Source organism: Meleagris gallopavo, unplaced genomic scaffold, assembly GCF_000146605.3.
Source record: "Meleagris gallopavo isolate NT-WF06-2002-E0010 breed Aviagen turkey brand Nicholas breeding stock unplaced genomic scaffold, Turkey_5.1 ChrUn_random_7180001839913, whole genome shotgun sequence".
NCBI lineage: Eukaryota > Metazoa > Chordata > Aves > Galliformes > Phasianidae > Meleagris > Meleagris gallopavo.
In genome coordinates this window covers 23,252-40,390 of record NW_011109541.1, presented here as the reverse complement: position 1 = coordinate 40,390, position 17,139 = coordinate 23,252, and the positions used below count along the sequence as shown (strand labels likewise).

At 43.9% G+C, this 17,139-nt stretch overlaps 1 protein-coding gene across 5 annotated transcripts; it reads right to left on the bottom strand.

Annotated features, from left to right (window-relative positions):
• Positions 1-14,836, bottom strand: PHC1 (polyhomeotic homolog 1). 5 transcript variants are annotated; one of them, XM_003202615.4, is made up of 14 exons: positions 14,646-14,836; positions 13,289-13,399; positions 11,977-12,054; positions 11,069-11,218; positions 9,969-10,124; positions 8,356-8,854; positions 7,237-7,982; positions 5,892-6,039; positions 5,571-5,779; positions 4,883-4,997; positions 4,232-4,340; positions 3,415-3,565; positions 1,406-1,637; positions 1-1,184 (listed from the first exon to the last, which is right to left on the bottom strand). In XM_003202615.4, exons 1-14 carry the CDS (start codon positions 14,757-14,759, stop codon positions 1,030-1,032), a joined length of 2,973 nt encoding a protein of 990 aa, XP_003202663.1. In that variant the 5' UTR covers positions 14,760-14,836; the 3' UTR covers positions 1-1,029. The 5 variants fall into 5 exon arrangements, with proteins under 5 accessions (XP_003202663.1, XP_010724878.1, XP_031413379.1 ...); XM_010726576.3 differs by lacking the exon at positions 14,646-14,836 and adding an exon at positions 13,087-13,133 and having other exon boundaries at positions 13,289-13,389; XM_031557519.1 differs by lacking the exons at positions 13,289-13,399; positions 14,646-14,836 and adding exons at positions 11,747-11,898; positions 12,333-13,080.
• Positions 14,837-17,139: the final 2,303 nt, after the last annotated feature.

Sequence of the window (17,139 nt, the reverse complement as noted above, 5' to 3'; positions counted from 1 at the left end):
TATATATATATACTGGGGAAGAGAAGTATTTGTTTTACAACATCAATTTAAAAAGTCTGAGGCAGGTGATACAATCCTACCAGCTTAAACTTTGTCTTGTAAGCTCTCCTGAGGATAATGAAAACAGACAAAAATAATACAAACTGATAAAAGAACAGAAAACAAACAACAAAAAATGCGAACCAAAATTCCAAGTTTTTTTTTTTATATGAAGAGCCTTGGCACTTCTGGAGACTGCTTTGGATCTGTAAATTATACCCTATCACACTGATGACACCTAGTGGTGAAGGGTTTTCTAATGTAAGACAACCCCTCCTCCCACTTAGATTTTCCCATCACCTTGTCATAAGTACTCACGATAAATCCTCTTCTGCTTCAAAAACGGGCATCTGGAGCAAATAGCTGCCAAAATACCTAGTCTTCAATCTGCATCTTTACCGGAGACAGTAAAGCTAAGGTAAGGTAGCTCCTAATGCCATGGGCCTTTGAGTTTGATATGTGTGCTGGAATGGCTATTAAACACAGTTCAAAAAATACCTAGGCTATAACAGAAGCAGCCCCTTTTGCTTTAGTTTTTGTATACCCACCTCTGCCACTTGGACCTTTTTAAATACTCCAAACACAGCAGCTCCCAAAACCATGCAGGGCAGGAATTTCCTGTACCTCAGGTTCCAGCATAACCAAGATCCAGCAAACCTGCTTCAGCAAAAAGGGGCAAGGGCACTTCCCCTTTATAAGGCTGCTAAAACAGAAGGAGGTCTCCTTCTCAATGTAGTATATGGGAGAGGCATATTCAAAGATGGAAGGAAGTTTCAAAGGCCCCAGGTGGGAATTTTCCTCCCTTGTTATAGCACCATTCAAAGATCAAAACATGGGCTTGTGCATGGCAGTTTCAGGCAGTTAAATTCCTTTTCATTCTTGAATGCAGGACCACGTGGGATTGTCCCATTCCTTGTCCCAGCAGAATGTTTTAAAGCAGGCAGCTGCTCTGGGGTCAGAGCAAAATTGAAACTGCTGGCTTCAGAGCTGTTAGGTTTCCTTGAGGACATTGATCTTGGCACATATCTTGAGAGCAGGTCCTAGCTTGATGTTCATAGCGCTCATGAGGTGTTCCTCCTTCAAAAGCAACAGGGCCTGGCCATCTATTTCCTGTGACCGAAACTCTTCAGCAATCTCCTGGCATCCTGTGAAAGGAAGGAAACAGCACTAAGAAACAGTCATGGACAGTCCCAGTTCCCCTTCTCACTTGCAGAGGAGTACAACTCATCCATTTGCGTGACCTACTCCAGAAACATGTACAGTTTGAAAGCATGAGGTATCACTCTCAAAAATTTCCAAAAAGAGAGTCAACAAATTTCCCCATGCTATTGGATCACAGAACTGCAGGAATGGACCATAGATTCACCTTGCAATGATGCAATGAACTCATACACTTCCTCCACGCTCCAACGACTGGGATTGCTGGACAGGAATACAGGGTTGATGCCATGTAGATCTGGGGTAGGTGGGGCCATACTAGAGTTTGCCAGGTCTCTGTCTCCATGGCCAGACCTTACTGACAGAGGTCCTGGAGATGTAGGGGACAAGGCCTCATCGTAGCTAGAGTTATCAGAACCTCGACTTGAATCCTCCTGGCCCTATAAGCCCACAAAAAAGAAAGAACGTAAGGTTTTTGTTTGTTTTTTGCTGTTTTTGTTTTGTTTTAATGAAGAACAAATACATTCACAGTTACTAACTGTAAAAGTCAGACACTAGGAACAGCAGCAGTTTTCCCAGACTGTGACAGCTGTTTCAGGCTGTTGGTCCAGGGGCAGCTGCCACAAGAGCTCAATGCCACAAAAGGGAGACGACTCTAAATTCCCTTCCTTTTCCTCCCTGTCCTCCCACAGTCCATTCCTCTTCCTCATGACAGCTCTGAATAATAGAATTATAAAATGACCTGGGTTGAAAAAGATCTCAAAGATCATCTAGTTTCAAACCCCCTTGCTATGTGCAGGGCTGCTAACCACTAGACCAGGCTGCCCAGAGCCACATCCAGTCTAGCCTTGAATGCCTTCAGGAATGGGGCATCCACAACCTCCTTGTGCAACTATTCCAGTGTGACACCCCCCTCTGAGTGAAAAACTTCTTCCTAATATTTAACCTAAATATCCCCTCTCTTAGTTTAAAACCATTCCCTCTTGTCCTATCACTATCCTTGTAAACCGTCATATGCCCTCCTGTTTATACGCTCCCTTCAAATATTGGAAGGCCACAATGAAGTCTCGCTGGAACCTTCTCTTCTCCAAGCTAAACAGTCCCACTTCCCTCAACCTCTCCTCATAGCAGAGGTGCTCCAGCCCTCTGATCATCTTGGTGGTCCTCCTCTGGACTCATTCCAAGAGCTCCACATCCTTCCTGTACTAGGGGCTCCAGGCCTGGATGCAGTACTGCAGATGGAGCCTCACAAGAGCCAAGTAGAGGGGAACAATCACCTCCCTCCTCCTGCTGGCCACTCCTCTTTTAATGCAGCCCAGAACACAGTTGGCCTTTCAGGCTGCAAGCGTACACTGCTGGCTCATGTCCAGCTTTTCATCCAACAGGACTCTCAAGTCCTTCTCCATAGGGCTGCTCTCAAGGAGTTCTTCCTCCAGTCTGTATAAATACTTGGGACTGTCCTGGCCCAAGTGCAGCACCCTGCACTTAGCCTTATTGAACCTCATTAGGTTTTCATGGGCACACTTCTCCAGCCTGTCCAGGTCCCTCTGGATGGCTTCCCTTCTCTCCAACGTATAGACTGCACTGTTCAGCTTGGTGTCATCTGCAAACTTGCTGAGGGTGCACTCGATGTCATCATCTATGTCATTGATGAAGATGTTGAAGAGCACTGGTCCCAAGACCAACCCCTGAGGAACGCTGCTTGTGACTGGCCTCCACTCTGACATAGAACGATTGATTGCAACCCTTTGGCTGCAACCAGCCAACCAATTCTTAATCCACTGAACAGTCCATCCTTCAAATCCATATCTCTCCGATTTAGAGAGAAGGATGTGGTGAGGGACCATGTCAAAGGCTTTGCATAAGTCCAGGAAGATCATTCAACCCTTCTATAATCTGATTCAAATCATTTCTCTGAAAGAAAGCTAATCATTTAGGAAAAGCAGATCAGCCTGTCAGCTGATCACACTCACTCAGATATCTGTGACATATGTTGGAGTAAATACAGAATAAACAGAAGTACAAATGTGAATCTACTTTTTGCAGCTGATGAGCAAGCAATTGAAGTAACTTACAGTGCCCCATGTAACAGCTGTGTCAAAACATCCACTTGGCACTTAATGTACCACTACATACATTATGAGAACCCAGTGCCCCTAGCAGCAGCAACTTTTACAATGGCTGCTCTGACAGAAGCAGACAGGACTATGGCCTTACCCTGTGACGCTTTCCCTGGATCTTTGTTCGAGTAATTTCAGAGCTGCTGCGCCGTGATCCCCGTCGGCGCACTCGAGCATAGTTAGCTTCCTGGAGTTCTTTCATCTTCTTTCTCTGCAGCCGAAACTGATGGCTGCAGCTGACATTGTACCTCAAATAAGTAGAAGCAGAGCAGCAATTAGGAAACAGCAATTAACTAAATTACCGCTTCTCCTTCCTCTAGATGGGGATGAAACTCATCTTTACCAACAAATTCTGTTCTTCCTTCTAAGAATTCTTCCTAGAAGAAACCAGTCCAGACCTCTGACAAAAGCAATATTTGTATACTGAAGTCTTGCTCTAACATCTGAAAGGTCAATTAAGTCATTCCCTTAATGGAAAAGAAAACCCATAACAAGTACTCTGCTACTGATAGGAAGCAGCAATGACTATGTAACGTCTTCCCAGGTTTTTCTCCCAGTGCTCCCTTGTCTTTGTCTAGTATCACTACAGCAGACAGCTACCAGTATGCATTAATTTAGTCAGCCAAATGTACATTCAACTGAATAGAGGTTCTCTGGAGCCCAAGAACTTCCCCCTTCCCATCTGATTTTCTGAGCAAGTAAAAAATCCTGTTTATACTCAACACCACATATGCCTCCTAGAAGCACTCACAAGTCATAAACACGTCCAGTCCTAAAGGATCTGTGTGGTCAGTGCATCCCATGAAGGGAGAATCAGATGTACTTAAATACTACACACTACCTGGAAAAAGGGCAAATGCTCAATTCCAGAGAATGTATACTCACAAGAAAAGGAAGTGATGTCTTGCTATTACCTTTTAGCGCAGGTCATGGAACAAAACCTTTTGGAGCCACGGAACTGGGTAGCTGGGGCATACTTCCCACAGTATTCACACTTCAGCAAGTTTGCCTTCTTATCAAGCTCTAGTGAGACACAGAGATGCACACCATTTGATTATTTGAACTGAAACAAATTACATATAAAGATTCCTCATTCTGCTGCTCTTCTCAGAGCAGATTCCAAGCACTCTTTTGAAACTACAAAGCAATTAGCTTGGGGAGAGGCAGAAGCTCTACTAATTAGGACCCCAAGATATTGAACAGAGTTGTGCACTTCTCCTTGTCAGTATCTTTTCACTTAGCAAGAAACAACATATCCCTCATACCCTATAAGGCTGCACAAGAGTCTCCACCACTGCACTCTCTACTGTGTCCAAATATCCTTTACAGCCTTAAGTGATTACAGTTCAGATTCTGCTTACTACTAATATGTGCTAGATTGTATTAAAAACAAGTAATATTTTCCAGCACTTGAGAAAAAGAGACCTTGGGTCTGTAGCTTGAGTCTCTAAAGAGTTAGCAGAAGGGCAGGAAGAAAGACAAGTCCATACTATATAAAGTAAATAATGAAGTATTAGAAGAAATTTTCAGTACCACTACCTATGTGTTCTGGTGCTGAAACTCACCCATAGAAGTACTGTTCCCTCCTGGAGAATTGCTGGACAGGTTTTCACCCTGGCCAGAAGGAGCCCCTCCCTGCAAAGGTTTCTCAGTTTCTTTTAGCAGCTGAGAACAACCCACCTGGGCAGGAAGAGAAAGCATTGGGCCCATCAATAAAGGAGTCTGTGTCCTCCACCCCCTTTCAAGGCATAAATCCCTCACACCTTATGACTCAAAAGAATCCCTCTGCCTACTAGTGAAGGAGATACTGAACAGTTATTACTCCTTCCTGACTAACAGATTTGGCAGTTCTTTCAACAAATTCTGTCTTCCTTGAATATCCTATCCATGTGACTTATTGCCCCTCATTTGCTTAAACTTGCTGCTTGTTCAAAATGCAATGCAGTACATCCTTCCATCACTAAAATTCAGGCAGAAGAACCTTCTTATGATTCCCAAAGAATTTACTGCTTTGGGAACTACTGGAGAAGACAGTTCCCATCACTCTTATGTTACTCTCTCCAATCTGTTCTCTAATAACAACTCTTGATACCTAGCTTCATGCATGAAAACAGCTTCCTTCGCCTTCCTCCGTGTTTCAAGCTAAGAAAGGTGACTTGGAACATGGGGAAATGAAGTCTGTTCATCTGTTGAAAGATGGACGCCTGTCATCCTTCCAAGAGATGTCTTTCCCTTGCAGCAGTAAATTCTTACCGGAAAGGGCTCTGCTCCTTCCTGGATGACAAAGCCCTCTATTATGTGCGTGAGGATCTGGGGCTTAACAATGGCTTGTGGAGGTTTGGAGTCTCCCATCTGACGTGACACCATTGCCAGGTTTGCAGTGGGAACAGAGGTGGAGGTGACTGATGCTCCTTCACTTGAGGTGGCATTTGGGGTTGCAGTAGCAGCAGGATCAGATTTATCTGGAATGTTAACAGCCCAAAAGTCAGTGTTACTATTTCTCAATCTACTTTACATGGAATGTGAGATCAGATTATTAGTACACATAAAATGGAGCTCTCCTTTGTACCTCACCTCCAAGGCCATTCTTTTCCTCCACATTTTTGGGGCTATCTGTCACAGGAGAGGACCTGGCAGGCGTTAGTGCAGTGACACTGGCTGATACCTCCTTCTCCTCCTCTGACTCTGCCTTGCGCTTTATTGCTAAGCTCTGAGACTTGCCCTACATGAACAAAGTAGAACACATAAGGAAAGAGAAAAATCACAAAGCAGAAAACAACACAGATTAAAGGCAATGCAACGATAGACCCTGGTCCATCGTACTTATCTCTAGTCTGGTTCCAACCCTGGAAATGCCTCCTGCTCCCTCAGAGTATGTATCTTTATTTAGGAGTGTTTGTCTAGAACAAAGCCAAACTTTCAAAAGACTGTCAGCAGAAGCCAAACTTCAAAAGACTCACTGTCAGACTACTGCGATTAAGATCTAGAATCCTAGTCGGTATATTGATACATTCATATAGTACCAAGACGCTGTGAGAACATCGAGGTATTATTCCAGTAAGAAATAAATGGAATGGCAGTCACTCAGAAGTTTCCAAATAAGCTTTTGTCTACATCAGATCATATCCAATGAAAATCTGTCAAAAACAGTTGGGGAAACACGTTGGATGACAGCAGAATCGTCCCCCCAATTCTAAAAATCAGACAAATCCAGTGGTAACTTCCTGAAGAAGCAGTCAGAGTTTAGAAACAAACTGGCACATTCTGTCCCTGACTATACAAGTGAAGTCCCACTAAAAATACAGTCACAGCAACCAGCTGAGGGTATCTGAAACTGAGTTGATGTACCAAGGAGTTAGTCAGGTAGGTCCTAGTTGGACAATTCAGAGCAGCATGAGAGAGGCCTGTGGAACAGGAGCCATCTTTGTTTACCTCTGCATAGCCTGTTGCTATGGAATCCTCTGAGGCCTAGAGCCAGCTCTACCAGCGTGGCTGAGACCACACATCAAGGTTTCTCTGACCTGGAGATATCCACACCTAGTAGGGAGAGGGAAGTTCAGTCTTCATGGCCCACACAGCCGCCTTCTCTCTCCTGAGAGAAACAATGAAGAGGCCAATTGTTGTTAAATAGGATATTTAGTATGTAATGTGGACACCTACCCTGCCAGTGAGGGTCCGAGTCTCCCCCATTTGTTTCAAGCAAGTCTTTGAATGAATGATCATGTGAAAGAGAAATGCTTCTGCTCAGTAACCCCAAGAGCTGGACTGGAATTTGCCTTTTTGTAAGGTAAAGTCTCCATACATATTTCCTAATTCAAACTTCTTATTCCTCCCATCCCACTGACCAAGAGCTAGAATACAATTAGCGTCCTTGGACTGAACAAAGAGAATCCATATGGTATTCTCTCTCTTGACTTACTGGCAACTGGAGAGACTGCATGTAGAATGCTGTTGGCATCTGAGCCACAACTGGAGAGGAGGTAGGATTCTTCACCATGTGGGTTGTACCTTGAACTTGTGCCAAATTCACCCCTGTAGTGAGAGGAGGAGCTTCCTGTGAGGATACTGGAGCTGAAGAAGGTGGGGAAGGAGCATGGGCTTGGGAAACAGATTGGACAACAGCTGGCATTCCCCGGGAAGTCGGTACTGCTGCAGCAATCTGAGCTATACCCAGTGCTTGGGCTTGGCCTGAGCCCTGCTGCCGAGTACCCACCACCTGCACAGGGATGTGTGGTGGAGGCTGCTGTGCTGCTGACATTTTGGCAGGCCCAAGCTGAGGTGGTTTGATGGTGACCATAGACTTTGACTGAATTGGAACAGGTGACTTGGTGGCTGGCTGGCTAGGACTGTCATGCTGGAGTTGAACAGACTGTGGCTGGGACTGTAACATAGGTTGCACCACAAGGGTCTGAGTCTGCTGCTGATTTTGAGGTGGAGCCTGCTGCTGTGGAGGTTGAGCTGGCTGCTGTTGGGTCAGAGATGATGATTGTTGCTGTTGCTGGGCCAGCTGGAGATGGGTGGCTGTGTGGAGGAGCTGGGACTGGCGGTGCTGGAACTGCTGCTGGTGATGAATGGCAATCTGCTGCTGGATTACCACCTGCTTTTGCAGGTGGATCTGCTGCTGCTGCTGGATCAGTGAATGTGGCTGAATCTGTGTATATGTAGCTATATACAAACACAGAGCCAAACAAGAAGAGAAAACAAAGGTTACCAATAGCACAGCTGGGAACAAGAAAAAGCAATTAGCCACTGTACTAGTCTGATTCAGTAAAACCACTCCAAAATGACAGCTTATTGGTCGAAGACTGTGGGGACTGAATGGACTGAAATCAACTTCTGTTATTAATAGAGCAGGATAATCCCAGGAGAACAGCCTGTTGGATGGACATAGATCTCAGCAATTTTTTGCACACAAGGATAATCAGTGGGAGCACTGAAGCTGGAAGGTATGATGGGGAACCTCTCACTGCTGGACTTTCAAATGGCGTTCCCCCAAAAACCCAGGTAATTCAAAGAGAAGGAAGAGAGCACCGCTTACCTGAGCTAATCAATGTCTGGCTGGGTGCTGGTGTAGCTGTCCTGGTAAGATTCATGCCCACAGTCTGCTGTCCACCACTGTCCGTTTCACCCTTCTTTGTGGCTGCATTCTCTGACTCTGTTTGGCTTCCCTGGCTGACAGTCACTGCCTGAGCAGCTGCTACTGGTAATGGCTGAACCACTCCTGTTCCTTTCCGTTGGCAGCTGCCAGTGGCACCTGCAGATACTGTCTGGCTCAGTGCTGTAGAATTCTGGCTCCCACTGTTTGCAACCACGCCCCCAGAGACACCATTACTGCCTGCTGCCCCTTGGCTCAAGTTGAGAGACTGCCCCATGCTGCCAGAAGAGGCTGGAGCCACTGCCACAGTCTGGCCTGTACTTGTGGCCTGTGGTAGGCCTGAAGCCTGGGAGTTTCCTGGCAGAGCTGCCTTCTGGGCAGATCCTTGGAGCTGGGCATTAGTGGCTGAGGTCTGTTGGCTCCTCACAGCCAAGTTCTGAACCTAGAAACACATACAAAATACAGTCCGTTTGTTTTATGCACGTTACTTACTAAAAGTCTAAGAACAGTAGAGAACAAGAGAATGCATAGGCAATAAACTCTACTGGGATGCAGGCTGATTTGATGCTTTAAGTCTCACATGCCGAGCTGGCCTACACTGCAGGATAAAGCTCAGCTGCAACTATTCCCAGAAAACATATAAACCTGAACTCCCTTTTGCTCCATCTCTGATGGAAGTTAAAGATCTCGTGGCACTTTCTGAACACCACGTAAGAACATCACCATTCTCTCTGAGGCATGCAACAGCCTTCAGAACTGTCTCTCCCTTGCATTGCTAGGATCCACTTTCACATGGTTGTTAAAAGTGCTAATACTCCTTTAAAGACCAGTAATTCCTTTTCAACTTCTGCACCGCTTGCCTCTTTTCCTATGCAGGGCTTTCCACTTATGATGCCTGCAGCTATTCTGCAGCCTTTCTCTATTTCCTCTGTATTTGGGCATTGCCATCTTCTATATTTACTCCTCCTCCACATGCAGCGTTATCTTCAAGTCTGATCGGGGCTAACTTGGCCAGAAAAAGTGGTTCAGAGAAGACAAATACGAAGTTACTGGAAATCCCAAGCATGACTGGGATAGGACCAGGAAAATGGGAAGCCACAGCAACCTGTAGAAACATTTGCAGGTGAATGTAGGAGCTAAGATCTTGTGGCCTGTTCAGTCTTAGGCATTTTTACAACAAATCAACTGGCCAAAGGAATACTACTGCTAGCAAAGACTCTTCTTGCGAAGTGAATGTCCAACTGAAAAAAGTGGACATAGATCTCAGCAATTTTTTGCACACAAGGATGATCAAGCAACTGTGAAGATGTGATTCAGGTTATGTCTCATCTCAGAAATTTTAAGATGAAATGAATCCTGTTTCTGGAGGCAAAAAGCAAACACTGAGAAATGATGGCAAGAGAACATGTCTTACCTGCACTATTTACAGGGACACAGAATGGGGATAAAACAAAGCCAACCTTCTTTATAAGCATTGGTGGCTGGAGCAAAGGACCAGAGAGCAGGTGGCAGAGTGCAGGGGAAGGGAAGGACTCTAGGAAGGAGGTGTCACTGACCTGGTCTGTGTCTGCATGGACCCCAGGAGACTGGGTGGGTGGTACCTCCTGCTGGACAGCAGCCACGGCCCCATTAGGCATCAGGATGAGTTGGGAAGCAAGAGGGACATTGCGGCCCAAGGTCCGGTTTACCTGCAACAGGTTTCCCAGCTGCGGCTGTTGGGGGAAGGGTCAGGTGATATGAAATGAAAGGAACGGAGGAGAATACAGAAAGAAAGACAGTGAACCACAAGTAGATTAGAGAGCAACAAAGGGCTGCAATGTTGCGCTTGGAAAAAATCCCAGCATTCCCTGCAACGTAACAGTAAATATAACCCTCAAGAATAGGAAACTGGAAGCAATTTCCTTATGGAGACAAACAATCTGCTATTAAAAAAAGGGCCTGAGTCAATTCCCATAGACTGTCCAGGACTAGCTAAAAGACTTGCATATAATTTAATTCTAAGGCGTATATTATCTGGGACTGGTTGACCAGCAGAGATAAAAGACATATCCAAGATTAGGGGTACTTGAAAAGGAGATTACAATCTTTATCTAATGCCAACAAAAACAAAAAATATATTTTTCAAGTAAGTAACCAAACCTGAGATTGATAATAGTGAAGTCTAATGTTTTTTATATAGCAGCACTTCAAACTGATTAAAAAGATGATTTGTTCATATTGAATTATGTTCCTAGATGTGCTTGAATCTTGGCTTGTGTCCCTGTGTGGTGTGGCTGAAGGGAGTAATTTACTATCTATCTGTTCCAAAAATGAACAAGTAGTTTTATTTTTGTGAGCTGTAGTCAAGTCTAGCAAACGTATTTCACACTTGTACTCTAGTGAGAAGTGCCATGGGATCTTTAACATCTACGCAGAGCAGAGACAAATATGGTTCTTAAGTATCTCAGTACACAATACAAAATTCATCTTAAATTGAGCCCAGAGTCAAACTGTGACAAGACCTTCCCCATCTGAATTCAGAACATAACACTCTCAAATTTTGAGTTAGTCAAATCTGGAGTTAGTCCAGAAGTGTTGGTAGCTCCAAAAACTGAAACAAGAGTGTCTAGGAAGTGCGGTTTATAGACAGGACAAGTTGTGTGTACATATCTCTTACCCGGAGATACATCTGGGCCTGCGACTGGTTGAGAGGTGGTGAAGTGGTGTTCCCAAGGAGCACAGACTGCGTCAGAGTTGTGGCAGTGGGAGAACTCACACTCTGTGAACGACTGATCAGCTGAGCAGCTGATGTGGTGGCTAGGTTGATCTTAAAACAGAGAAAAGTCCCAAATCATACAGGAAGAGATGGGGGCAAAAGAAATAAGAACAAATCCACTTACTGGGGCGTAGAAGAAACATTTCACAGATTCTCCCTGTATCATGCAGGGGACCAAGAAGAAAGAAATTCTTGCCTTAATGGGTTATGCAATCTAAATTAGCCAAAGCCCTGGATGCTGAACTCATGTGTAAGCTAAGCCCAAGTATCTCTGATAGTTTGTAACTTCAGTAAGAGATCTAAAAATACATTTTCCCAGCCTCTCAAGTAAAGGAAAAATAAAATCAAACCAGCAAAAAGAAAGTAATCTACCTTACCAACTCACCTACTCCCTGAACAAATTGCATCTTTCCAATATGCACTACAAAATCATACTTCCACTCATTCAGTGAGCTCTGCCAAAGAAAAGAATATTCCCTTCCAAGCTGCTCAAAACTCTTCCTTCTAAGAAGTCCTGATACTCTTCTAAACCATGACAACATATCCCCAAAGCCTCAGGAAAAAGAGATCAGTGACTACCTTTCCAGCTAAGAGGCCTCTCCCACTCAGAAACCTTCTCTGGGCTCCTCAACCCCCACCAATTATGACAGCACCCCAAGTCCTCAAAGTTGTCTGTATCTTGTGGACTCCCAGCATTCTTAGAAGCTGTGTTTCCCTGGCTGACTGCCTTCCTAAAAGACAAAGAGGAGAAAGAACAAGGGCAGAGGAGAGTAGGGGGCAGAGAAAGGCTTTGATATGTGATAACTTACAGAGGCCTGGGTGGTGGTAGTCTGTTGTGGGGTGCTGGTGTTTGGAGAGCTGGCCTGTCTACTAGCTGCAATAGTAGCCTGTAAGAAAGATTGACAGAGAAAAGAGTACTTGAAAGAAAGGTCCAAATATTCGGTTTTGTATAAACACCGAGTCTCATCATCAGCATCTTCTCCCATTTTCAAGAACTGGAGCACAGTTGAACTAGTACAAATCCCTGCCATGCTCAACAAATCAAGTGCAACAACTCAGCAAGGCACCTCCTTTTCACCAAACCAGTTCAGTCCTGTACAATACAGGCAGTGGAAATAAACACTGAAAGTGCATGACCTCCATTCCTCCACAATTAAGTACATACCTTGTTGTTGCCTCAGTTTGTCACTACATGCTGCAACTCTGATGATGCTCCAGTCCACTGTTAACACCCAGATAGTCCCTGCCAATATTAGCAATTTGCTGGGCTAGTCATACAAGTTGTTAACAATACAATGGTAGCATTGCAAGTAACAAATTTCAAATTGAAGCACATCTGGTTAATGGAGGAAGGTAAATACTGTTAAATGTTTTTTTCCTTTCCTATGTGATCCCACAGCAAGTATACTATATGTGTCTAGTTGGTTTTACAGAAAAGTTCAGTATGATACTTGCAAGAGGATTCTATTCACTCCATGCTATAGAACTGAAGGTAAGGATTTGAAAACAATTAAATCTTCGACTAACAGCCAAGAAGCAAAGCTACTGACAGGGACAGAACTGTACTGTCACATCACATTTAATTTATCTTCAACTGACAATAAAGTCTGACAGGTGAGCAAAGTTGCTAAATAAAAAAAAGCATCATACATCATCTCAATAAGCAAAGCTCAATTAAGGAAACACCCTTACTAATGGATAAGATCCTTCTTGCTAGTAAAGAAAACTAGTAAAGAAAACAGAATAGTTTCAAGATAGAAAATTCAGAGGATTTCACATTAAATTTCACATACACAAAACCAGAGTTATTCTTAGAGAAATAACCATCCACAGTTCACTTTAAGATTGTTTTAAAACATTCCCTGGTGATTTAACCACCTATCTTTTATTTCAAGGAGGTGGAATGGCAAGTCACATGCCTCCAAAGTGCAAGTTCTCATTTGGCGATGTGAATTTTTGTCTTCCCCTGAAAAGCAAACAAAACTTTTCATCAACCCTCACAGTTTACTAGCTGTTTGTATTAACCCCAAACAACCTGTTCAGGGTATCGCAGATAAGGACCTCAGTGTACAAGCAGAGAATCTCCACATCTTCCTCAGAGAATGATCCAGTGCAACTCACCTGCTGGACAGCAGCCAAGCTGTGAAGCTGGGCACTGTTAAGCTGTTGCTGGAGCATAAATTGATGAAAGTACTGGGCTGCATTGGGCTGTCTCTGGAGTGCCTGAAGGGCCTGAAGAAAGAGTAAAACCCAATTATGAAAAATAGTGTGTCCTTGAAACATGATTAGAGAGATAAATGAAGAAATAAGTAACAGCTTTGAGACAATCTCTAGTCCCCATGAGAAAAGCAAGGCCACCACATTGGAACATCAAAATAAGTATTAAAGCTACAAAATTGATAAAAGACTGAATCACAGGCATATTCTAAGATAGCAAAAAGCACACTCGCATAATTTTAATAAACTCCAGGAATCTGGCAGTGTTCATGGTTCAGTAGGCAGACAAGTGTTCCAGTACAGCATGAATATATAGGATAAAGCGTGCATGTCCAACCCATGGGCAGTCAGCAACGCAGCCCACGCTGCGCTACAAAAGCAGTGTCCCCACAGAGTAGTCCCAGACACGCACTCATCACTTAGCAATGGCTAAACACTATTAACAGTGTCAACTGAAGCTGAGATGTGGGGAGAGCAGTGCTGTGCAGTGCTGACTCAAGTGATGGCAAATAATTGTATGCTGCTGCCTGACATGGAAGTGTGTATGAAGAAATGGTGCGGAACTGAATTCCTCACTTTGGAAAAAAATGCACCCACTGACTTTCACCAATGCCTGCTGAACAATTATGGAGACCAAACAGTGGATGTTAGCACAGTGAGGTGGTGGGTGGCGTGTTTCAGCAGCAGTGACAGTGGGTCCCTTCAGCTGAAGAACATTTTTTTTTATGAGTGCAGCATGCAGGCTCACATCATCACTGGCAAAAAACACATAGCTATTAGTAGTGATTACACTGAAAAATAGTGTTTTGTAGCTGAGAATTTATTCCATCAAACAGTATTATTGTGCTTTTTGTATCTGTTGTTGTTTCCATGGAAATAAATAGGAGGCATTACTTTCGAAGCAACTTATGCATATGTGGCCCAATACAAATCCCATTCATTCAGTGTGTCCGAGGCAAGCCAAAAGGTTGGACACTCATGTGGTAAAGTCTGTATAGAGGAAATGATGTGACAAACTGAGCAACCTGCTCTAGAATAATGGAGCTAAAATGAGTCTATTGGATCACAGTAGATTAAATCTAAGAGGCTAGAGGAGTAACTTATATAAGAATGAAGTCAGGCCTAGCACAAAAAATCCTAAATCCAGAAACAAGACACCCCTTCAAGGTCCCACCCTGACACGACGACTCAGGTACATACAAAAGGGCTCACCACCCTTTCACTGATGTACATTTATTCCTAGCACATAGTAGCACCTCACCTGAACAGCCTGCCGCTCATACAGAGACATCTGTGATATCTGAGGACGGGTGCTTCCCCCAGAGCTGGAGCTCCCACTGGTGGAGCCAGAGTTCTGCTCACTCTCGGTCTCCATGGTGACAGAATCCCAAGAGCTTGGCTGAGATTGACTCCGGCTCTAAATTGAGAGAATTAGGGACAATGTCAGGTTAAAGAGCCAAACTGTACTGTCCTGTGTTACGCAGTCTTTTTACTTGAATATACCAGGCTTCTTCCACAGCTTTGATACATCACAAAGGTAAAGGGATGCCAGAGGCTGAAATGACCCAGAAATTATGCTCACAGCTTATATCTTTCATTACCAGTCTGAAATGTAATACACACATTCTCATATTTTTATTGACATGCTGCATTTGGAAGCTGCAGCATACTGAATTCTTAAAGGTAGCAGAGTAAAGTAGCAGCTGCAGGTAATTCAGAAACAATTTGGTTACAGACCCCATTACTTCTACCTCAAGACTAGAAAACTGAGGAAAATCAACAGTGTTTCTAGTCTGCCACTGCAGTTTTGCAACTTCTTATCACCTCTTACTCTAGATTCACAAGAGGTAGGATTATCCCACAACTTTGCTGCCTTACAGATAATTTCTTCTCCCAGTTTAGCCCCCTCAATTGTTTCCTTCTTTTCTGAATACATGCATTTCCAGCTACTCATTGTTCTTGACAGATCATAACTCAAATATTAGTTTGGAAGCTGGTATCTGGGGTGGTGAGTTGCTTTAAGTATGGATGAAGCCACAAGCAGAGTAGATGAAGGGATCACTAGCCATGCTTATGAGATGAAAACTGCTGAAGGAGTCTGTATGGGGCTGCTGAATCACAGCCTGAACCTCTGAACCTGAGGCAAGCAATGAGTCAGCCATGGTGAAGGCAATTCACCTGTTCTGCAGAAAGGGATGGAGCCTGGCTCCACCTCTCCTAGACCCATTTAAGAGCTCACCACCAGAGGGGAAGGATCTCTTCTGGAGAGATGTAAGCCCATGTGAGCCCAGGTTATGGGTGAGTGTACCTATTGTTTCTGTTTCCTGCTTTGGTGTAATAATGTCATAGCCAAGCTCTCTGTTATACCTTAACATCTGTATATTTGTTAATTGTACACTGCTATACCATAACATTGGTATATTCATTAATTGTACAGAGTCATGCAGAGACAGATATTCCAGCAGCAGAAAGATGAGTTGCAGTGGCCTGCAGGACTGAGAAAAGCCTAAAGATGGCATTCATCAGCCAAGAGGAAGAGAAGTGAGACTGAAAAAAAAGTACTTAGCAGAAAAATAATAAATGGAGATGATTGCAGGGTTTTCTTGTATCAAGAAACAGACACTATATAGGAAGATGGGAGAGGTGGGGGAGCATTAAAGTCAGAAAAAGGAAGACAAAAATGATAAACTGGGAACAGAATTCTTGGAAAAAAAAATCTTTTAGAAGGATATCATTTGCATAAGATTATCAAAAACTTTTCTTTTTTTTTAGTCTCTGTATTACTGACTAAACCACCAGCTGGCTCCCCAGCAGCCTACCTCTGAGACCTCCATATAAGACCCCTAGGCTTCCAGGATCCCACAGCACCAGCACAGCCCCTGGTGTCTGTACCTCTTTAAAACCAAACATTTCAAGCTTTTTAGCATTCATCAAACTCAACTTTTTCCAGGTCAGTAAGCAAAGCATAAAACGAGGTGAAATAATATTCTCCATCAGTTTTTAAATTCCAGAATGGTGTTAAGAGCAGCAGATATCTTTAAAGCAAAACAATAGCACTGATAGTACTGAGAATGACTGACAGAATCAGGGGAACTGCTGCTCCAGACCAGTTCCTTGAAATCTATAAAGTTCTCTAATTGACCAGCATGTAGATGTTGCTTCAATCCTGTGCAGAGGTGAAGATACCTCTGCCCTCAAGTACTGCCTAGGTGTCTCCCTGCTAATCCAACACTAGCATCCTGTATTTGCTTCAGCAATAAACTGACAACCAACTCAACCATGCAGCCACTCTCTTCTCAGCTGAAACACTCTCCTAGTTGGCCAATACTGTCCTCATCCACAACTCTGTAACAGATAGAAACAGTTGGTCAATAAGCCTACCTAGAAGATAAAAGCTCTGTAGGAGACAACTGAAAAGAGAGTAACTGAGGAGAGAGAGAATACAGACATTTTCAGAAGACTGTGGGACAAAGAAGTAGTATATAGAATAGGACAAATATGCCAACCAAATGAAACCGCACACACTATGGCGCAGCTAAAAGTACCACAGAATGGCTTGGCTTGAAAGGGACCTTACCTTATAGATCATTTAGTTCCAATCTCCCACTCCCCTTCTGCTGTGGCCTTGGTTGCTAACCACTAGATCAGGCTGTGAGTGGCTCGCAACTCTGCCCACAGCAAGAGCGTTGGAACTAGGTGATTTTTGAAGTCCCTTCCAACCTAGGCCATTCTATTGATAGATAAGGTTGCCCATT